This window comes from Cimex lectularius, unplaced genomic scaffold (genome assembly GCF_000648675.2).
Source record: "Cimex lectularius strain Harlan isolate CLEC.00 unplaced genomic scaffold, Clec_2.1 scaffold68, whole genome shotgun sequence".
NCBI classification, from domain to species: Eukaryota; Metazoa; Arthropoda; class Insecta; order Hemiptera; family Cimicidae; genus Cimex; species Cimex lectularius.
In genome coordinates, this window is record NW_019392732.1 from 1,765,810 (window position 1) to 1,789,147 (window position 23,338).

The 23,338-nt window shown below is 37.1% G+C and overlaps 3 protein-coding genes across 7 annotated transcripts; 1 reads left to right on the top strand and 2 right to left on the bottom strand.

Moving 5' to 3' along the window:
* Positions 1-2,158: 2,158 nt before the first annotated feature.
* On the bottom strand, positions 2,159-5,657 carry LOC106661503 (ubiquitin-like modifier-activating enzyme 1). Its single transcript, XM_014384959.2, has one exon. It carries the CDS (start codon positions 5,330-5,332, stop codon positions 2,195-2,197), a length of 3,138 nt encoding a protein of 1,045 aa, XP_014240445.1. The 5' UTR covers positions 5,333-5,657; the 3' UTR covers positions 2,159-2,194.
* Positions 5,658-7,250: 1,593 nt separating this feature from the next.
* LOC106661569 (DNA ligase 1) lies at positions 7,251-15,891 on the top strand. Of its 5 annotated transcripts, none has more exons than XM_014385076.2 (17): positions 7,251-7,497; positions 10,419-10,502; positions 10,664-10,783; positions 10,853-10,912; positions 10,973-11,020; positions 11,159-11,421; positions 11,485-11,611; positions 11,669-11,879; positions 12,178-12,363; positions 12,421-12,549; positions 12,610-12,951; positions 13,052-13,258; positions 13,325-13,541; positions 13,603-13,838; positions 13,899-14,096; positions 15,403-15,495; positions 15,686-15,891. In XM_014385076.2, exons 1-17 carry the CDS (start codon positions 7,478-7,480, stop codon positions 15,767-15,769), a joined length of 2,625 nt encoding a protein of 874 aa, XP_014240562.1. In that variant the 5' UTR covers positions 7,251-7,477; the 3' UTR covers positions 15,770-15,891. The 5 variants fall into 5 exon arrangements, with proteins under 5 accessions (XP_014240562.1, XP_014240561.1, XP_014240560.1 ...); XM_014385073.2 differs by lacking the exon at positions 7,251-7,497 and adding an exon at positions 9,775-10,340 and having other exon boundaries at positions 11,162-11,421; XM_014385072.2 differs by lacking the exon at positions 7,251-7,497 and adding an exon at positions 9,780-10,340.
* Positions 15,892-16,139: 248 nt separating this feature from the next.
* On the bottom strand, positions 16,140-22,789 carry LOC106661603 (pre-mRNA-processing factor 19). Its single transcript, XM_014385118.2, has 9 exons — positions 22,510-22,789; positions 19,336-19,485; positions 18,827-19,107; positions 18,573-18,767; positions 18,333-18,518; positions 18,057-18,257; positions 17,859-17,997; positions 17,467-17,671; positions 16,140-16,580 (listed from the first exon to the last, which is right to left on the bottom strand). Exons 1-9 carry the CDS (start codon positions 22,526-22,528, stop codon positions 16,439-16,441), a joined length of 1,518 nt encoding a protein of 505 aa, XP_014240604.1. The 5' UTR covers positions 22,529-22,789; the 3' UTR covers positions 16,140-16,438.
* Between the last annotated feature and the right edge of the window lie 549 nt (positions 22,790-23,338).

Here is a 23,338-nt window from a genome sequence, read left to right on the forward strand (position 1 = left end):
GAGTACACCATCTGCTGGTACACTGTTCTAGAACATAATGCAGGAGTGTTCCATCTGGAACATCTCAGAACCCATGAGAAAGTACACCATCTTCCAGTCTGAAGTCCATGCAAATTGAGACATATACTCAGTTCAACCTGAACAAAAAGTACAGAAATAAGAACAGCTTTCATGTCAAATAGACAGGCAGCCATCAGAGCACTAAGCCCATCACCGTTAGGTAATGGTGCTGAATTTTAAAATTCTGCTGGGTCCCAAGACTTGGAGTAGAGAGAAATGATAAAGCAGACGTCTTTGCAAGATGCTATAATGCCTGAGTGCTTCTGTGGCATAAGGATTCAACTTATCAACATGTACCTTTGACAAAAAGACAAAATGAAAATGAGGAAAGAGGAATTCACTCATTGGACATAAATGATTCAAGAGCCTTCTAGCAAATGTTGGAAGTAAAGAAGCAACAAAATGCATCAAAGAAAGAAGGAAACTTCAAATCCTACTACTATTAACAGGACACTGCAGACTGAATCGGGATTTGAAGAAGATTAGTATAATCCAACACAGTGCAGATTCTGCAAGTAAGCAGAAAAGACACCAACATATCTACTAACAAACTATGGAGACTTGCCAGGAAGAAGTGCTCTGGGATGTAAAGTGCAACTTAAGAAGAAATTCAACCTTGAAACCAGACATCCTAATTAAATTTCATGATGAACTAGGCCCTATCAGTGTACAAAACTAAACTACAGCTCGCAAGTGGGGCAGTATGTTATATACCCAAAATACCACATCTGCATCTAGCCTCGAACGATTCTCTTATAATTTGTAGATATGTGACTTTTTCATGCCAAACTAGGAATAATGGTAATCGAAAAGTTTTTAGTACATCATACCTACTATATTTTCACAATAATCTGGTATGGTCTGGATGAAGACACAAATTAAATGCTGCCAAGCTTTCGATTTTTTTTAAGGTCATCATTAAGGCAAAACAATTTTATGAATTCACTGAATACTTCAAGCGTTACAGTCCTTGGCAATGTTGGACTTGGTCTTCAAAGAAATTTGAAACCATCTGTTAAAGCTTAATTATATCAATGTGTAGGCATTTTTGTTTTTCTCTGATGATGACTCTAAAATAGGTTGAAAGGCTCGTTAGTAACAATTAAATTAGTTTCTTCATCCAGATCTAGATCATTGGTGAGAAAAAAGAGGCCGATACAACTGACACTTTAAACAGAAACCTATTATGTTTTGTTAATTGTTATAGTTTTTCTAAAACTGATATGTAGACTATAAAATTTATTGATTATTTTATTTTTTATTTTCACATCTATTCTTAGCCATGGAAATAATTTACACTATACAAGTCAAAAATACATCATTATATCAATTTGTTTTCAACTTTAATATTATAATTATTACAGACTTAATCACAGGTTGTACTCTTGTTAATTGGTTGGAGTTTTAAGCTTTTGCAGCTTAATCGTCAAATAAGAAAGTTTCTATCTGCTGGAGAATTTGCGCATAAAAGGCATAGATATTTGTAAAAAGGAACACATTTTGCTTTTTCTAAAATACTATTTATTTATTTTTTTTTATTTTTTTATATCAATCAATACATTATTAAGTATATAATTATCATAAAGCCAAATATTGCAATGAAAAGTGCTTTTTGTAACAATCAAAAACTTAGTTAACACACTCTAAACAAAATTTAAAGTAAATGCAAAATAAAGAACAATGTAACTAAAAATTGTTAAGGCCAAAATTTGATACACTCTTTGGAAATTAAACAAGATAAAGACTTTACTCCCAGTTTTTTATATATTTTTTATGTAATTATTTTTTATATTTATATAAAAACTCTCGCTGCCTCATCTAATTACAAAAACAAAAAACAAATGCAAGTTACTTATAATCTTAAGAATTCCATTTTTAAATTCACTTTAGAAGTCCCCTGGTGTAAGTATCACAGAAGTGCCAGACTCACCAGCACTTTTTTTAATGTTAAGACACCAGCAATTTTATTTTTTATTTTTTTAAATATGTAAATTTTATTGTTGTATTTTTCTAATTTTAGAGGGCAAACTTTAGTTAATAGGAAAACTGTTGTCACTGTGAGGATGACCCTGTGACTTTTCTGTTTAATTATTCACAATTTTCATTAATATAAGTTTTATTGATGAAGATGAATTTAAGGCAGAGTATACCGAACGTAAGGGACCTCGACGTCGTTTCCATCATTGTCGTTGCAACAAAGTTCGAACACGAGAGCTTTCACGTGGGGTTCGAGCTTCCTCTTAGATACTTTCCTCACAACTTCAGACATGGTGAGGTTGTGGCGGTCCTGGAGCTTGCTCGAAGGCATGAAGAATGAGTAGAGCATGCAGACACCTTGTGATAGCATGGTGATCTCGAGGCCGTGTTCTTTCTTGAAGTAGTCTATAAACTCTTGGAGTGTCATCTCTCCTTGTACCTCGAAACGGTCCCACAGTGTCCATTCGTGATCATAGTATTTTTGCTTGGGGGCGGCAATTGGTTCAGAGAAGCCGAAGAACGGAAGAGAGAGATTGACAAAACCGTTTTTGAATTTTTCCAGTTTCTTCTCTCCTTGGGCCAGTTTGATCAGTTCAAAACAGACCAGGCCGGCGACAACCGAAGTCGTAGTGGCGATAGCGGGTATGATCTTTCCGGCGATGAGCTTGCTCTTGTGTCGGTCAGCAGGGGGTATTCCGTAATTGGCAGCACGCAAGTTAGAAGCGGCTACAATAAAATCCATATGAAGGTTGTTATCGTCGTCTTTTTCAAATTCCAAAGGCCTGATTTGCATCCCGTTGAAAGATTCCCTACTAGGTAACTCGGCCTGAAGCTGGCCGATCTTGTCCTGGTCGATGGGACCGCCCGCTCCATTTGTGAGCTGGGCGTCGTTAATTGCAATCCTCACACCAGATTTTGGTGTGAACTCAGGCACGACGACTTCCTTAACCATTTCGGCCACAGCGTCTCTGTCTCTGACTTGGCGCAAACCGTAAACTTCAGCCTTGAGATTGGCAGCAGCGAAGACATAGTCCAGGTGCAAAGGATCGTTCACATCAAAAACAAGAGGCTTGGGACAACGTTTCGGTCCAGACCAAAAAGGCTGACCACTGGAAGTGACTTGGTCCGGTGGGAAGTTAAAGAGCAGCTGTCTAATTTGGTTGGAGTACTGTTCTTGCCAATGGTTTCTAGCCCAGACGACGCAGTCTCGGAAATCCTCTGGCCTTTCGTCGATGAGCGCCTGCTTGAGCGATTCCATCACTTCGACCGGTTGCACACCCTGCAAACGCAAAGTCCTCTCTATAAATGTAGGATCGGAAAGATAGAGAGCAGCATTCTCAGCCGATTGTTTGAAAAGCCCTTCAAAGGAATCTCTCGCCCATTGGAGGGTGTGTTCTATGGCATTGGGAAAGTTTTTGAGAGTGCAGATGGGGATACTCTTCTCTGGCGGATCCTGGGAAGAGCTGTAAGATTCTGTCAAGAAAGGGACGACAACCTGCGTATTTCCTTTTGTCCCTAGAGTGCCAGATTCGAGAAGAGGCTTTCTGTAATATACACATCTACGATCCATATAAATCCTAGCGTCCACATTGTCCAAAGCGTTGGCAACACCGTCTAGGTTTTCAAAGAAAACATCATCGTAGACTTTTTCCGTTTCGGGTCCGACTCTATTCTCATGTGGCACAACACACATATGAGGGTTCATTTTCTTAATGGCTCTGCTCGCAGTGCCTGACTTGGGTTTTTGAACGTCATGCGGGCGGAATAGAAACTGTCGGTTCAAATTTGATTTTTCTATTAAATCCATGTCGGTGACAGTTATCTGCCCACCATCAGCTCCTACGCCCATCATCGCAAAATTCTTGAGCAGTTCACACCCAATAGCACCAGCACCGACAACAAAGTATTTCAAAGAACCTAACACTTTTTGGAAACTGTTGCCAAATACAGCGACCTGACCATCATACCTGTTTCCCTTCAGTACACAGTCTTCGGGAGCGAGCTTCTCTGGAAGGCACTCTATCGCATCAAAATACAGCCATTGGAATATCGGAGAGAATTTTCCACTGCACGCTTTCATGACTTCTTGGGCGACGACACCTCCAATAAAAGCGTTCATCGGGTTCAAACTGCCGGAGCAGGTGTAGGCAAATTTACGAATCAAGTCTTCGTTCAGTTCAGTGCCTGGAAGAACGTCAGTCTGTGTCTTGCACAATTCGAGGAAAGCCGAAGCGTCCTTCTGATCCCAAGGCTTCGGCGGCAAGCCGTTGCGTTTTATGAACATCTCCAAAGCGTGGAAAGCGATGTGGAGCTGTTGCGGGTGATCGAACTTGCCGAAATCAGTCATTACGAATTCAGGACTTTTGACAGATTCCTTCATAGGCTTGAAGACTACCTTCTTGGGCATTTTGACCTGTTGCACAATACCTCCTCTGAGGTATTCGGAAAAGTCGGTTGTGCAACCGATGCTGAACGTATAAGGACCGAGAACTTTGATCTTCATCGGCTCGCATTCGTTGAGCTCCTTCATCCCCTGGACCTCGTGAAAAGTGACGTAGTCGCCGTCTTCCAACCCGTGTCTGGAATCGTCCAAGCAGGCGACCACCCCCTCGGCGTCCCTCGAGATGTTGGCGATCATCGCGGAGACCGGGTTCTCGCCGTTGGTGTCCAGGACGGTGAACTCGGGTCCGAAGTCGCAGAAAACCTGGGCGAAGACCCCGCGACTGGTAGCGGCGACGAGGGCCACTCCGGAGGTCCGGGCCAGCTCGGCCGTCCTCTCCTTCACGTCCTTGTCCACGTCGGCCAAGACGAGGACCCGGAAGCCCCGGAGGAAGTCCTCGGTCAACGGGCCCGTGTACGCCCGGGTCGGGACGTAATTGTTAAGCTCCGCCAACTGGCGGCACGAGGCCTCGGCCCTGTTCTTCCCGACGTCCGCCTCCGTCAAATAAAACTGGGATGAGAGGTCCGCGAGGGTGCACTTCTTGTCGTCGTGTAAAGTGACCGATTTGACCCCGCCGAGGATCACGTTCTTGGCCACTTCGACACCGAGCCCTCCCAGCCCGGAGATGAGCACGTCCGAAGACGCCATTCGACGCATCGCATCGTGGCCGAGGACGTACAACTGCCTCGAGTAAAGTCCCTCGTCGATGTCTTGGTTTGTGGCCGACCCGTTATTCGCCATGACCGGATTCGCCTTCGAAACGGAGTTCGCCGGAGTTGATGTCTCCCCTGTAGCAATTTTCCGCTTCTTGGCTGGGGGATCAATGGAATTTGTCGCCACTTCAGCACTAGACATCGGACAAAAAGGCCGTGTGATCAGCCCCGATTTAGATTCGCACTACCTATCACTCTAGTGTCCCGATTCGATTCTTTCTATTTCCGAAAGGGCAGAAAAAACCGACGTCCAACGACCGACAAGGGATAGCACGGCTTTAATGGCTGACTAATCATAAAAGAAGGCCGACTCGGGTCGGTCCACGGCCTCGACGATTTTTCACACGGACCCGTTCCACGAGCCCAAACCACTTTTTCTGCCTAAACTTAAAATTTTAAAACTTTCTACGAGGAAACTATTAAAAAAATTACAATTACGTCAAAGTCTGCGCAATTTGATAATTTAGCCGGCCGGTGGGCGACACATGTTTTAAGGGAATAGTTTCCCACTCGGAACGAAGAAAATCGATTCCATCTCGCTTTTTTAATTTTCCTAAACTTCTCATTTTTATAAAATAACTAATCCCAACCGCCAAAATTGGCTCGAGACCTAGGACTCATTCCGTCCAAAAAGCCTCCCTATTCGAAAATTCAACTTTTTTTTCATCTCGTACTGCGATGCGAAACCAGGCGGACCAGAAATGACTCCAAGCACCATTCTTTTTCTTACGTCAAAACAAATTCCCCTGGACAAAACATTATTATCCAATGTCACTTTCAAAATACTCCTGAAACTTATATAAATTATAAAAACCCGAAATTTATTGGTTTAATATTGCACAGACGTTTCTATAAGAACAAGCATAGATAAATAAACCTCAATAATTCTATTTTCCCTTCTTACTAGAAGAAATACAATATCGCAAGGACCTTTTTTGAAATCGCAAAAACAAGCAAAATCAACATTGAACACATAATGAACAACTAAACACACAACAAAGGACTAAAGGTCGACCCGAATGCTCACAAATTAACAAACACAGACTTTTTCGCTTTTCTGCTTTTTCAAAGGAAATTGATTGATTTATCTTATTTAATCACGCGAGAGAGAGAGAGAGAGAGAGAGAGAGAGAGAGAGAGAGAGAGAGAGAGAGAGAGAGAGAGAGAGAGAGTGAGAGAGAGAGAGAGTGAGAAAGAGTGAAAGGGAGTGTAGCAAAGGTAAATAGAGAAAATAGATGAATTAATGTGCGTTTGCGAGAGAAAGAGAAAAAGGAAAGGCTAATATAGAGACAGAGGCAGATAAACAGAGTAAGAGAGAGAATGAAAGAGCGAGGATAGACAGATCAAAATGTGCCTGTGACAATGACAATTTATACTGAAAAAAAGAGATTGAGAACAAAAAGCAAAGAAGAGAAATTAGGAGTGAAAAGATAGGAAGAGGAAAGACTAGTAAAGAGATAAAAGCTGAAAAACAGGCAGAGTAGAAAAACGAGGAGAGAGAGAGAGAGAGAGAGAGAGAGAGAAATGGCTATCGAATGCATGTAAAGAAGAGAGAGTGAGAGTGAGAGAAAGAGAGAGTGAGTGAGAAAGAGAGTAAAGGAAAGGTAAAGAGATAGATTCATCTGTGATGGGGATAAAAAGAGAGATAGAGAGTGAGGATAGACAGAAAAGGAGTTTGAAAAAGGACAAATCAATATCGTTTGGTAAAGAGAATCCCTTGGAAAAGTTAGGGGCGGAGATGACCCTGCCGGTTTTATCCCCTTAGCAAAATATAAAGAACAACTAGTCCAAAATCGATTTTAATTTATCAAGACATAAATATAAAAACACGTGTGTATAATGGTTTTTATGTGTATGTGTACTTTCTTAAACTTGTGTTTATATTAGAAACCGTTGAAAACTTGAGACGATTAAATCAACCTAAGTTGGACTTAATACATAACAACCTTACTTTTCAGTTTGTCATGGTCAATAGTGAAGCAATACAAAATAAGCCGGGTTACTTTTATAGTATGCTTTTTTTTATAACAGCGCTAGTTGCAAGTTGCATCCCCTATCTAAATCTAGACAGACATGCGCAATTAATGTCAACATACAAAAACTTTATTTAGTTATTATTTTATTTTATTATTTAATATATATATTTAGATCCGATTTCTGCCCAATATGTCTCGAAACGACTTTATTTCAACCTAACAGAGTTTGTCCTAAGAGGGTTATGTTATTATCACATTTCCCGCGTTTTTTACGTTTTTTTTTTAATGTTTACATTTAAACTACACGAAAAATGTCTCAGACTTCAATAACGTAAGTAAACATATTGAAATTTGATTTATTTTCGAGAGTGGAAATATTCAAAATGTTTTTGGTCCGGTTTTGATTCCGTTTTGTCGACACCCTCTTGCTTTCGCGTTTCATCCATTCATCGATCAGTTTAATGTTGACCAACGATTCGTACAAAAGTAAATACATATATTTAAAGTTAATTTTAGTTGTAACTATGTTTTGTATTTATTGGATAGAATAGATTTGCCGAAGTGGAGGCACTGGCTTTTCTTGATCAAAATTTCAATACCAAGTATTCAAGGCACTGTATTTGAGCACAATATTGCTTTTTCTCACTGAGAAAAATTCGAATAGTTTCCTGGTCTATTCTTGTTGGTCTATCAATGAGCTCCATTAAATTATCCAAAACGTTATTGCAGCGACGTACGCTTGACCCGATGTGACACCTGTTGATCGTGGCTGGTTCCTGCGAAACAGACAAGGTATCTCAGTAGCTACCAGGCTATCTGAACTCTTTATAAGGTGATCTCTGAGTATGGGTAGAGTGGTATTGCCTCAGCTCACTGGCTTGCTAGCAAACAAATTGTCCAATGTATGTGACATTTTCATAGTAGACGGATATCAACACGTTGGGAAAACATGTCCCAAGACAATCATGATAGCAAGTTTGTCACATTAAATCACACACCTGTTTGTCACCTCACAAAAATGTTTCATGACTTAGCAATTGAACTAAAAGTAAAGTAATACAAGAAAGACTACCCTTTGGTAGTCCTTTGGTGGTCACCGACGAGGAGTCAAACCACTTAACAATACATTTTTCATTCTATAAACAATTAAAAAGCCATGGGTTCTGCCAGGGTTCGAACTCTGAAACATTAGCTTGCCAAATACGAGTCAGACATCCTAACTACTCGGTCATCATGGCCCCTTCACACTACCCAGGACAATTATTATTTATAATCAACATCAACATATAGTTAGAAATCAAGGGGACTGCAGTGGTCGACTGGTTAGGTCCTCTGTTTCATGTCTGTCAAACTAGAGGTCAACGTCATAGCTCATGGCTTTTTAATTGAGAAATATATAAATCAAAAATTGTAAAGTGTTTTACCCCTTGTCCTGGAAGTTAAGCCCTCTTGTAAGACTTAAGTTACTTTACGTTAGTTAGAAGTCAGAAGTAATTGAAATAATTTTGCTTGTTACAATCTACTGTCTGTCCTGTTGACAAAGACATGCAAAGACGTTACAGGAACAAATATGCAGAATCTGGATAATAATAATATCAAAAAAATACGCAACAGTTAGGTGGAAGTGGTGTAACAAAAAACACTAAATAAATAAAACCGGGATCGTTTAGTACTAATCATTATTATTTGTCATAATAATGCCAAAATGACCATGCGCTGGTTATACTGCTGCCAAAAGCTTTAATATTATGCTGAAATTGTGCTAGAAAAAAGGTCTAATGTAACCCCTCCAAATCAACAATTGTGCCACTCATCAAGAAAAAGAAGCTAAATCTTACAACATTTGATCGTTAGTGATCATCTTGGTATGTCAGAGATGTTTCAGCATTTTGCCATCTTCAGTGTGATTCTGTTGTTAAGTCGATCAATTTGTCAGCATATTCTTCTGCCCCATTCTCAATGACGTGAATTAATGTCCTAAGGATCAAGAGTGAATTGCTCCTTGTAGGAAAACCATGCATCTTTCCCAGGGTGACAAAATGCACATTCCACAAGTTAGGTCCGTCCATGTGCATCCTCCCGCTCAACACAGTCAACAAGAAGACTTTCATATTTGTATAGTTTTTTGTCCATAATCTTATCAACGCTCCTTCTGTATAGAATAGTCACACTGAGGTGAAGCTGTTCCAACCTCAAGCCAGGAACATGATGGTCCTGATGTCCATCGCTGAAGAGATTTTTTGACAATCGCAATTTCACGATCTTGGATCTATTAATGTACTAATAAATTTGTGGCCCAATAAAAAGAAATAAATGAATTTTGTGCTTATACACAGAGCATCAGGATTTATATTATAAAGCGGCACTAAACGACAAAGTTAAGAGCCAGATCCTTCTAGGCCTGTATCATAGGATCACTTGAAAAAAAAAATGATGTAGCAAACACACTGGTAGTTTGTCTATTTCTTTGTCTAAATTGTTTCCTAATTTGTTCCTTGCCCCAGGTGGGCAACTTTGATGCCGAACTGCCTCCTGAAGGCATTGGGTATTATGAAATTAAAATGACCCAGTAGATATGTGTGATTGTTTTATTTATTAAAAACTATGAGTTATCTTTTATTTGTCTAAACAACACCATCTGGTTATTAATAAGGGTATTATTAACTTGGTATCTTGACACTACGAAATCACCCGAAGATGTGCCACATATTATTCATAAAACTCTTAGTTGACATTTCTCATTTCTGATGTATTCTCATGAATAGATTGTACATGATATATAATCTCAAAAAAATCACTAGTGGAAATTTCATTTTGAGTGGAGCATACTCATGAATGGATCATGTATGATATATAATCTCAAAAAACCAGTTGTTTAGTGATACACCCTCATGAAGGGATCGAGTTTAATATAGAAATTCAAAAAGTCTGTAAGAGATTTCATTTTTTGTGATGCATGCTCATGAATGGATCATGTATGATATAATATCTCAAAACAACAATATTGGAGATTTCATTTTTATGATGAATCCTCACAAATAGATCATATTACCTCCTCATGAATGGATCATGTATCCATTGATGATGTATAATCCCATAAAGCCTGTAGTGAAAATTTTGTATTCAACGCTTCATGTCGCAAAATTCTCTCATGTGCAATGAAAATTTGGCCAAGTATTAATTTTAACAAATCATATATTGTAATTACATATGTATATACAGCTTATTTTTTTATTTGTGCCATTATTTCAGATCCTTTTTCAAAAAAGTTGATACGACTCAAAAACCATTGAAAAGCACCGTTCTAAGTCCTGAAAGCGTAAAGAATGGCGATGGGTATGTCAAATTTGATTAATAATTAAATGAATCTGTCCATTCAAGATGTTCGCCTCTTTGTGCCGGAGTTCTCTCAGGCTGTTATCTTATAAATATCAATGTAAACTTGTGTTAACACACACCGAGTTAGACATTAAAAGAAATTTGTGCTTGTGGCATAGAGGGGACAACAAGGAGTTATCGAAGGAACTTGATTCTCCTGTTCGAGCTAATGCAGTAAAAAGGAAACGGTCGAGAAAAATCGAGAGCGACAGTGAAGAAGAGGAGGCCACAAATAAAAAGTATTGTTATAAACCGTCGATGTTATTCTTATAATTTTAATTTTTAATATATAATTAATATTTTCTTAGTGTAAAAGAAACTGTTTCATCTGAGTTGCCGAAAGATGTGGAATCAGACTCGACTTCAAGGTTTGTTAATTTAAGGGAAAAGTGTAAATTTAGTTTAATATGAAAAAATAACATTTTCAGCAACAAAGTACCTACATCAGAGAGCAAAACCAAAAAAGCATCACAAAGGTAAAATTTAATTTTTTATTTAATTGAACATTAAAAAGCTGTAATATAAAAATAAATTGTCTGATGTTGTACAATGTATTTCTATTTTTTTTAATTATTATTATTATTATTTTTATTTTTTTTGTAATTCTTTTGTAGCAGCCCAGAGTCAAAACATACCAAAAGCAGTAAACGTAGGAAGTCCTCAAAAACAAAGAGTGATAGTTCGAGGAGTGAAAGCACTGACGAAACAGTTGTAAACTTTACAAAAAATGTTTCACCTAAAATAGTAATAAACAAGGCTCCTGAAATTTGCCTGAAACAGAAATCTGAAGAAAACGACGAGGTTTCTCCAGAGAATGAGACTTCTCAAGAGAACAATGAAGTTTCTCAAATGAAAGATGAGATTTCTGAAGAAAAAGGTATATTCGTTGTAAAAATATACTTTTGTTTCCATTTTTAATTTATAAACACACACATTGTAGAAACGCCAAAAAAAGCAGAACCGTGTAAATTGACCAATGGTGAGAAATGCAGCAACTTCACCGACTTCAATCCAAGCAAATTGAGATACGACCCAATCAAAGACGCCTGCTGGGAAAAAGGCGCAAAGTTTGTACACCTGAAAACAATTTTTTTCAAAAACTATATTTAAACAATAAATTCTAGAGTGCCATACATTGCCCTCTCAAAGACGCTGGAGAAAATTGAAGAGATATCAGCGCGGTTGAAAATAATTGAGATTCTGAGCAATTACTTTCGTTCTGTGATCGTCCTGAGCGATTTTGACCTCCTGCCTTCTGTATACTTATGCTTGAATCAGCTCGCCCCAGCCTATGAGGGCTTGGAGTTGGGAATCGCTGAAACTAGTCTTATTAAGGTACTTAATTCCATAATTACCTTAGAAAATCAGCACCTGGTTTAGGTCACAAGATAAAAATCATGATAGATTATTATTATATTGTTAATACAGTGATTGCTGCTTAATCCGTTGAAATTGAGTCAAGATAAAATTGTGATTAATCGAAAAACGTTTGCATGCTACAAGTTCTCCTACTTTTCTCGCACTTTATTAACTGGTGAACAACCACCTTATTGAGTTTCATCCTGCAAATTTTCAATGGAATAGCCAGAAAACCATTAATAAAATACTTTTTGTCATTATTTTTTGTTATTAGGCTATTGCTCAGACAACAGGTAGAAGTGTTGCACAGATCAAGGCACAAGCAACCAAGCTTGGCGACCTCGGCCTGGTAGCTGAACAGAGCAAATGTTCACAGAGGATGATGTTCACACCACCTCCTCTCACCGTCCAGGGCGTTTTTACAAAGCTGAAGGAAATCGCCAATATGAGTGGCTCGACAGTAATTTTTTAAAAATTACTTTTAAATCGCAAAATATACTAATTACTTGGTTTTCAGTCTCAGGTGAAAAAAGTAGACAAAATCCAGGGTTTGTTTGTAGCCTGCAAAGGTCCTGAGGCTAGATACTTGATAAGGTCTCTAGCTGGTAAATTAAGAATTGGATTAGCAGAACAATCTGTTTTACAAGTAATTATTACATTATTTAACTGACAAATACAAAAAATTTCATTTCTTTTTATTTTAAAGGCCCTGGCTCTTGCGTGCGTCATGACACCCCCTGGGCAAGAATTTCCACCTAAGATCCTCAACGCTTCAAAAGGGTTGTCGCCAGAAAAGTTCAAATCCATGCTCGACAAAGAGGCGTTGATTTTGAAGACAACGTATTGTGAATGTCCAAACTATGATAAGATCATCAAGGTTATCGTGGAGGAAGGCATAAAAGAATTGCCCAACAAATGCCAACTGACGCCTGGGCTTCCTTTGAAACCCATGCTCGCTCATCCGACAAAAGGAGTCAAGGAGGTTTTACATCGGTTCGAGGGGCTGAAGTTCACATGTGAATGGAAATACGACGGTGAACGGGCACAAGTAAATATTTTTTAATTTACTCATCATCTGCCATTTGGCATCCCTCTGATATTTCTCTCCGGAAAATAAACAGCTAGTAACAATTTTATAAATGCATCAGATTCATCTAGACAATGATGGAAAAGTGTCGATTTATAGCCGTAACCAAGAAAACAACACGTCTAAATACCCAGACATTATTTCAAGATTAAAATCTGCTGTGAAAGAAGGAGTAGAGTCGTTTATACTCGATACAGAAGCCGTTGCTTGGGACTTGGAAACCAAGAAAATTAGGCCTTTTCAAGTACTCACTACACGAAAGAGAAAAGTCAGTTAATTTATTTTTTCTTTATTCACTTTTTACTAAATTATTATTAATTTATTGTTTTCTAAGGATGCAGATGAGTCGGAAATTAAAGTCCAGGTGTGTGTTTTCATGTTTGACCTGCTTTATCTAAATGGCCAGCCACTTGTTAAAAAGCCGTTGATTGAAAGGAGGCAGTTACTCAAGGAAAACTTCCAAGAAGTCGAGAGCCAGTTTACATTTGCGACCAGTCTCGACACTAATAAGATGGAAGAGGTGCAGGACTTTTTAGACGAATCTGTCAAAGGTAAAAACATTGAATCAAATCTTATCTCAACCATGTACTGAAATTTATACATAATTTCCAGGAAACTGTGAGGGTCTTATGGTCAAAACGTTAGAGGAGGAAGCAACTTATGAAATAGCCAAGAGGTCGAGAAACTGGTTGAAACTGAAAAAAGACTACGTGGACGGTATCGGCGACAGCCTTGATGTAGTAGTGATTGGTGGTTACCTTGGAAAGGGAAAACGGACTGGGCTTTACGGCGGATTCCTCCTAGCGTGCTATGACCCAGAAAATGAAGAATATCAGTCAATATGCAAAGTAAATAGTATTAAAAAGTTACAATTTACACTAGTAATGAAAATATCAAATGTATCTTAGATTGGGACAGGATTTACAGACGAGGATCTTAAAAACCACTCGGAATTTTTCAAAGAGCATGTCATCAACAGCCCTAAGTCATATTATCGCTATGACTCTTCTCACGAGCCTGACCACTGGTTCGAACCGGTACAAATTTGGGAGATAAAGTGTGCCGATCTTTCCCTTTCTCCAGTTCACCGAGCAGCAATTGGCATTGTAATTATTTATTTTTTAATTAATTAATTTTATTTATTCTTATATTTTTATAACAAGGCTATTGACAGAAAAGTCATTTCAACCCCTTACGAATGCTGTTTTTAACCTAGACACACTCCCTAACACATTGCCTAACATATCATTCATTCAAGTAGGGTGATAAAGCAATCAATATTCATTGATCCTCTTGTACTACATATTCTTGCTTATAAGTACATTCACACATTAACACAAAATAATAATTTCCATAAAAAAAATCTATATGTACCCAATTCTTCCAAAATCATATAAGTGGACCCAAAGGTTCGCTGCCCCCAAGTACAATTTTCATATTGGATGTCATCCCTACTCGTTCCCTTATGAAGCCAAAGAATGACAGACACTTCAGTTAAGTGAGACGCATTGAACAACTTTTTCTTGTCAGACATGTACGTGCTTTAGCCCAAAAGAGTATGTGTGTCAATTATGTACAGCCTATTTTGAGGTTGCGATGATCCTTCCTCAATGATTTAGCTTCTTTGTGGGCCAACTATCAACTGCTTTTGGTGAGCAAGAGCTTATGCACAATAGTAAGTGATTGCTTTCCAGCTCAACATCTCTCTGGGCACTCCTACTATTGTTTTTCCGAGACTTGAGTTAGGATCAATACTCCCTGGAATCCACGATTAGAAGGGCAACTCAACTGTTTATGTACCACAATTTAGAGGTAGTGTCCATGAAGTGGTCTTGACCCGTCCATGAAGATGTGGAAAAATAGATACACCTCAGCCAAGACCTTAGATAAAAGTATAATTTTTTTTTTTTTAAATAATTAATAGTCAATTATGACTACTAAGTACTACATGGACAAATATTATCAATAAATTTGAATTATCAAGTTTTGAATTAAACTGAGCCAGCTGTATTTAGTATTCTCATAAATGGTAAGACCCATGGTTAAGGCAAGCAAGGAAAGTGATCTTTAGTTCTGGGAGGGTGCGTACTATGATGCCTATGTCATCTGCATAGGCCATCAGCTGGATTTAGTGAGTGGTTCCCGAGGTCTGGTTGCCAGAATCCTTTATTACTTTTTCTATGGCTAGAGGTATTGATGGTGTCATTTAAAAGTAATTCTCATAGAAAAAATCTAAAAATGTCTGTCCAACTACCCATTCCAAACCGCTTTACTTATCTATTGAAAAGTAATGGGCTGTGCAGGATTTGAACCCAGAACCACTAGCATGGCAAGCAAATTTAAGTCAGTGGCCATTGCAGATGATTTTTGATTGATTTTTTTTAAATATAAATTAACACTTGTCTCACACAGGTTGATCCGGAAAAGGGCATTTCACTCAGATTTCCAAGATTTTTAAGGATCAGAGATGATAAAACTGTGGAAGAAGCAACATCAGCTCAGCAGGTAACAATTTTTTAATTAATAAAAAAGTTTTAATTTTTTTCTTTTGGTTAATTCAAAACTACTCTTTTATTTTACTACTTCCATCATACTCAGATTTGTTGTATGCCCCTTCTTCTTTACAACTTTCTCAGTATTTTTTATTACTAATACTTTTTTTTAGATTTTTAATTATTTAATCAAAATTTCCCAGGTTGCCGATTTGTACAACAGCCAGGACCAAATCAAAAACCAACAAAATGAGGGCAGCAAAGTCAATGAGGCTGATTTTTATTAATTTATCTGTTTGTAAATTTGTTTTGTCCTACTAAACATATGTAATTAAAGCTTACCTGATTATTTCCACTGGTAATCGAGTTAAATAAGTTAAGAATAATAAATAGCAACTAATTTTTACAATACATTTTTATGACATAGTATTAATTATTAACCAGATCGCATCTCACGATCTCTGAATAATCATCGATTAACGGTCACTAATTACCACACATTAATTATTAATTTTTCTTCCTTTCCAAACATGTTTTGCACTTATATTTTATAAATTGACATTGAAAATAAAAAGATGTTTGATGAGGAAAATTCATAAATAAAACATCAAAATAAAATTACAGTTTACAAAAATTACTTTTAATTTCAGTACATCACTAAACTTTCAATTTGCTTAAATTTTTTAATAAATATACAATTTCTTAGTGAACTAGTTATGTAGGAAATGTCAAAACAGAATATTTTTACGAAGAAAGACAAAATTTAAGAAATAACAATATTTAGAAATAGAAAAATAAAATAAAACTACGAAACAGTACATGCAAGAACTTATGTTTATAAACTTCCATTCGCACAATTCTTACTTTATATATAAAAAGTAAATCATTGTTAACAATAGCAAAACAGTTCTTTCAATACAATAAAATAATTTATACATAATATGGGCCTTCGGGTTTTATACACTGTACAACTTGAGTGTCCTGTCCATGCTCGTCGATGCAATGAACTGAGCATTCCTGCCAAACCTGACGCCCGTCGCCATGGCAGTATGGTCATTAAATTGTTTCAGTTCTTGCCACTGCTTGCAAACGTAAACCCTGAAAATAATAATGAATTTTTTTTAAACGTGAATTTAAAAAATTTTGCGAACGAAAAATGTTTTACTGCGTCTAAATGTCAAAAGTTATGGAAATAAAAGTAATATTGTAGATCCATTCGGTGACCATCTAAATATACTATTGTGCATATAATCTCATAATCGCAGTGCCTCACAGACACTATTTACTCTATGTGAGACAGTGATAGATTTGGACGAAATACTTTATTTGGCAGCTTGGAGTATTGGCTAACTTTTAAGAGTGTACATAATACATTTTTTACAACACCAAGAAGTGAAAATGCCGGGACTGAAAAAACAAAAGATAGAAAAAATTCAATTCAATTCAATTTATAACCAACCAAGGCTACTTTCGGATGCAGAGAGATCACAACTATTAAGCTATCATCTTGATCTAGCTTGGCCAAATTGATCATCGCCGACAAAATTTCATGGCACCGTAATCATAATTCAAGAGATAATCATAATCATAATTCAGAGCCCTTTAATTCAACAGTCTTGAGGTATAATCACAAATGTCATTCCAACGGATGCAGTCCCTTCAGAAGAGACAGTAAATATAAATATTTCATGGGCTTACATCAATAAAGGGGCAATATGGGCCTGACAATTCAGGATAAATATTTTGTAAATCTCTTCCTCAATGATAAATTTGTTTTCGAGATCTTCATTTGGCAAAGAATAAATATGAATATTAGAAATGCATTTGTTGGCGGTGAAGATAGTGTTCAAATTGTGTAGTGCATGCCGTGTAAAAGTCTGGATTCAGGCAAGATACCGTTAATGTAGACAAATTTTTTAAATCAAATTTACGACTAAAACAGCCATAGTCAGACTTCAAACCCCCCATTTTTTTTTCAACATACCTAATGTCGGTGCCGGCGACAGCCAAATAAGTTCCACTCTGGTCAAACGATAAGTCCTTGATCTCATAACCCTCGTCCAACTGGAGCGTCTTGAAGTTCTTCAGTTTCCTCAAGTCCCACAGTTTGATACAAGCATCTTCGGCAGCTGTAGCGAGATAATAACCGTTTTCCGAAAAAGAAATCGCTGTTATTGGACCAGTGTGACCTGAAAGATTATTGATAAACTATTAAACATGGATAACAACAAAAAGCAAAGCAAAGATATATACAACTACTTCAAAGGTTGGATATGATGATCTAGCACCAATGTAAAATTTGGCAATACCATCATATTAGATCAGATTAAAACTATTGCTAGAATATAAGATATTTTAATAAAGAGAAATACTCACCAGCAAAATTTGCAACATTGGACTGCTCTTTCAAATCCCATATTTTGACTTGAGAGTCCGATGTGCCGGTACCGAAAATAAGTCCATCCGGATGGAATTGTGCAGTAGTCAAGGCTGTTGCATTGCTTCCTTCAGTCACCTAAAACAGATAAAGAAAAAAAATCATTGATTCACAAAAATTTTTTTTTATGCTTTCACCTTTGTCAAAAGCCGCCCAGATCGGATGTCCGAAAATGCCCAGTGTTGGTCTACGGAAGTCGAGAGTACATAATCTCCTGTCGGATGAAGCGAAAGCCCTGTCACAGGTGAGTCGTGGGCCCTCAAAAGTTGTAAGGGCTGTGATGTGGGAACATTCCAAACTCTTATTGTCGTATCTGGAGAAGCAGTTATCACAATATCCTGAGGAAATAATTTTATTAACATATTAAATTGAATAGTGAAATATTTTCCTAGAAAAATAAAATAAATAATTACTTCTTCAGGATGGTATATGACTCGTGTGACTTTTTTAGTGTGACCTTTCAGAATGGCAACAACCTGTTCCGTGTCTTTGTTGAATACTGTAGCATTCCTGTCATTGCCACCTGTTAGAATTTTGCTGGTGTCGGCCTGGTGAATGTCCAGAGATAAAATGCCAGGCACAGAAGCACTGTGAAGGCCCTATGGAAAAAAAAAGTTAGATAAAGTTAAGGGTAAAAGTGGTTAAAGACAAACCGGATGTGAAGCGACTGTCCTAAAGTTTCTAATCGTCTCCTGAGTAACAAGGTCTTCAGGAATTGTCCTGCCTCGTTTCTTCCTCTCCTGTGTGAGGACCGTTGCTTTGTCCTGCAGTTTCTGAATGACCTCAGCAGACATACCAGCCTGTTCTGTCGGATGGTTTGCAATGCCACCAGCTTCAACAGCAAGCGCCTATGCATTAAAAAAAAGTTAGTTACAAAATATGTTATGATTAGAAATATTTAACATACAGGTTGTGGTATGGCTGCAGATGGTTGGACCATGCCGGCTTGTGGTTTTAGCGTGGCAAGCGCTTCTCTTGCAGCTGTGACTTCCTTGGACAACCTGCCGATAACTCTGCACGCAGCATCATGCTGGTACAAAGCGTGGCTTAGTTCTTGTCTCGCCGTCTGAAGTTGTTGTCTTTGGGTAAAGCTCTGCAGCATTACAGCATCCCACTCATCTTGAAGAGTTTTCAATATCGCAGGGATTGAGGTAGCAGACGGTGGTTTTGGTTTTACCACGGGGGTTGCTATAAAATATTACATCTTTTAAAAACATTGTTATTCTAGAAGACGTATATCTTTTGGTTATATGTTTTAAAAATTTAGGCATATTTTTGCTATTTCACATCAAATAATTAATAATGATGTAAGTACAGAGTTAAAGAATTATCAATTATTATTTTAAGTAAGTATAAATTAATAATATAAACTAAATTGCAAACTAAAACAATAAAAATGTTATAAAAAGATCTTACTCTTGACTTCGATGAGCATTTCCAAAGTAAGTTCCTTGCCGTTGATTGGATCCGAACCATTTTCTGTGACGTACTTCTCAATAAGCCTTTTCTCAAAAATCAAGCCCGAGACGGGAGAAACGACCGGGTGTTCCGGTACCTCATTTGATACTGTAAATGACAAAATGAATTGAAGCACTTAAAAATTTTTGAAAGGGATAATAATGCTTCAAGTATAAGAAGTATATATTAGACTGACTCAAAGTTAAATAGTGAAATAGGAAATCTCAAGAAAAATCTAGAGGACCTGAACTGAAATTGATGCCCTAATGTGAGTTTATGACCTAACAAGATTTAGAAGAGTAAACTAGCTGACAAATTAAAAAAAAAAAAAAAGTACACATGACCCACAATTAAGTACACAGTTCACACTCATTACCATTTTTATTAATAAAATGGGTAAAATTATCTGCCAAAGAGCTAACTTTCTATGCGATTATATCAGATATAATTAGTAATCATCCTTCAACATAATAATTTTGCTATATTAGAAGACTATTGTCATCACCTCTGATAAATCTTGTAATAAAAAATTGTCCTTATATGATATAGTACCTCCATTTTGGAAAGACGTTTAAAAAAAACTTAAAGAAAGTAGCAAAGTGGCATTCTATAAAAGTACTTTAAAATATATTTAAAAGTTTGCATTTATCATTATATGTGGCAATGTTTACAAGGTTTATAATTCACCATGAATCAGAATTGAAAATGATTTGAGTCTATATTTTGTTGTTTTGTTTAATATTTATGTAATTAAAAACCTAAAGAAATTAATGAAGTATAATCTTAGAAAAGTACTAAAAATTCCTTTTAAAAAAAGTACATTTATCCAATGTTTAATTTATATATGTCTTTACAGACAAGGTTATTAAACATACATGAATCAGAATTAAGAATATTTTATGATCAGTTTATCAAATGTTTTTGCTGTAACACAGGACGGGTTTTATGCATCACATTCTAGAGGACCCATCAAGAAATTCCTTGGTTCCAAATAAGAAGTTAAAATTAAGACTGTACATCTGATGAACATATAACAAGTTGGATTAATGAAATATGTAAAGTTGAAATCAAAGAAAGAGAAGAAAAAGGTGATATTTTGTATGAAACTGATATAATGATGCCATTTGGGAAATTCATTAAACACCTAAAGAAAGTAACAATGTAACATCTTAGAAAAATACTTAAATTGACAAAAAAGAAAGAGTGCATTTACCAATGTGTCAAAGCAGACAAGGTTTATAATTTGACATGAAAAATAGAATTGTGAAAATGTTTGGGCATGTTCCTTGGATGTTTTTCATAATATTAGGCTGGTTTGATTAGTCGAGCCCTAGAGGAATCCATTCAGAAATTCTAGTTTAATTGTTGATCATACCTAAGTAGTTAAATTTAAGAATTTGTCAGATGAACATGGAAGTAATTGGATTAATAAAATATGTAAAGTGGAAACAGAAGCCTAACTCTCTCTGAGAAGATGCATATGAGATGTTCTGAATTATACGGACATGGTACTGCCATTTTGTCAAGATGTTAGAAAATAGAATCATAGAAAAGTTCTTAAATTCCTAAAAAAGAGTTCATTTTATCAATGAATAATTTATGAATTGGGAATTTTTCCCATATATTACCACAGCATCCCGGTCCCTTTTGGAAAATATTCAAAATATTTTGAATCATAATTATGATATATTGAAATGTCCAAAAGCCTGTTTTTTAATTTTGCAATCGCCTGAGCAATTGATGTGGACAAAAGAATGTATGAAAAACATTGATGCTTTGTAGTATGTCTTGTAAGTAGCTCCGTGAAGTTAGAGATCTTCCTCGCACAACAACCAATTTGATGGTATCCAAGGAAGTGCCATTCCAGAACACTGATACCCAACCCACCGTGGAATGCCACCTGAACCATACAGCATGGGGCACCTCAGTTTTCTGAAGATTTGAGGCCAACTCAGACCTTATCTGAGAACTCGTCTAATGTCCAATTCACATGTTCCCGTGTGAATTTTCTGAGCTGTGATACGAAAAGGTCCTTGAGCCAAGTCCTGAAATTATTTTCATCGAGCCTTTTTACAGTTCTGGATGTAATGGAAACATTTTAGACTTCTGTTTTAGAAAAGATTTCTTATCTCATTTCCCATAATGCTGCGGTTTCATTGAGTCTGATGAATCAAGCGTCTCTCTTGTATTTAGACCTAGGTCGACCCTACCCTGGCCTTCTAGTGTGAAGCCCTATTCCTCTAAAGCACCAAAGAACCCTTCCTATCATAGAGTGATTTGCACTTAGTCTCCTGGCGACTCCGTGCTGGCTATTATCCCTCTCAAGGCGCATATACACTAAAGCAAATTTGAACGAAAGACAACCAATACATTGGGCCGAATTTTGGTCACTTATGTATTGGCCATCCTTGGCTCATCCTCGTCAAACCAAGGTGTTGATGCCAAGGGATTCGGCCACGTGGAATCGCAGTCAACATCAACGCTTTTGTACCGCTAGTAGTTCAAACCTTCACCAAGGCCAACCGCTTCATTGGCTCACCTCCCATACACATTAAGCAAATCATGACCAAGAAGTGGTGTCTTTCATTGTCTGAGATTTGCGCTAACAATGTTATACCCTGACATTGTCACTCAAAAGCCTGACTGAAGCCATTGAAAACCGATATGAATAATATCAAATGAAATCAACGAAGGAAAAAGACTACCTGATAGCGATCATTAAGCGTAGCAGAAAGGAAGAGCATAATGCTATTTTTTGTCCAAATGATTAATCAGAACAATAATAAAGAAAGGAAGTAAACAAAGTATTATTTGTTGTTTAGTTTGACTTTGATACGTCCTAATTACCTGTAACTAATAAATAAAAAACAATGGATTAAATTTTAAACTAAATAAATAGTGGTGCGTTAAATTTGTCCATCAGTGGATCTTACTGTGCTGATAGGATTGAAAAAAGATTTAATTTGCTTTTAAAAGGAAAATCTTGTCAAATCGGTTTTGAATGGATTAATTATGGAGAAAATGGACGTTTTTTGAAGGGAGAAGCAAGAGACGCCGGCGACTCGGACCGGTTAACCTCAGCGCTGCCCTCCCGCCGCCGAGGGGGTGTAAAAAGGCGAAAATTCAACTTACTTGCACAGCAGAGGGCCATTTTTTCTTATGAAATAACAAATTTATGAGATTTATGTTCAGCGGCTGGGACGTCTTCAGGTCCACAATCGTTCCTCCGATGGTAAAACGACACTAGAAGAGTTAAAACTAAAACCTCCGCCGGTTCGTCGTGCTGGTGGTGCACCTCGCCGCCTCGTGGCCTGCCTGATCCAATGACATTTTCGCCTCCATCGTTAAACCATAATCTTTTTGACAACCAAACATAAAAATTTCTTTATAAACTTTTGAATAATTTAATTGAACGGAAAAGAGAAAAAGGGAAAAAGCAGTTTGGTTTTTATTCCCCGCGCCCCTCTATGAACCTGTGACCGTCAGCCGCACTACAAACTTCGAGTAAGGGTACGTTTACATCTGACAGTTGTTGCATGATATTTATGTCAGGCAGAAATCGTGGCTAATGTCAACAGTGAAGAATTTATGTCAGAGATATATATTTCAACCACTAGCTATTTGTGTCGGTCTTCTATTCCAACAACATCAGTTAGTTGCAAGTTCAACCTTGTTCGACACTTGTCGCAAAACTTCTACTTTTCTGCCATTACAATAAGTGTCACATAAACATAAGCGACAAAAAAAGTGATTTAAATCGTTTAAAAAAAATTGAAATTACAATTTTTATTTAATAGTAGTACCTACTTACCAAATGTTAAAAATTGCAAAGTTGCAGGAAGCCGTTCTGAATTTATCTTGCTTTGATATAAGGGGCCAATTTTACAAGCAAGATTTTCGAGATGAGCAGGTTTCATTCTTTAAAAATTCGGGAACTTGACTACTGTACTTCGGATCCTCA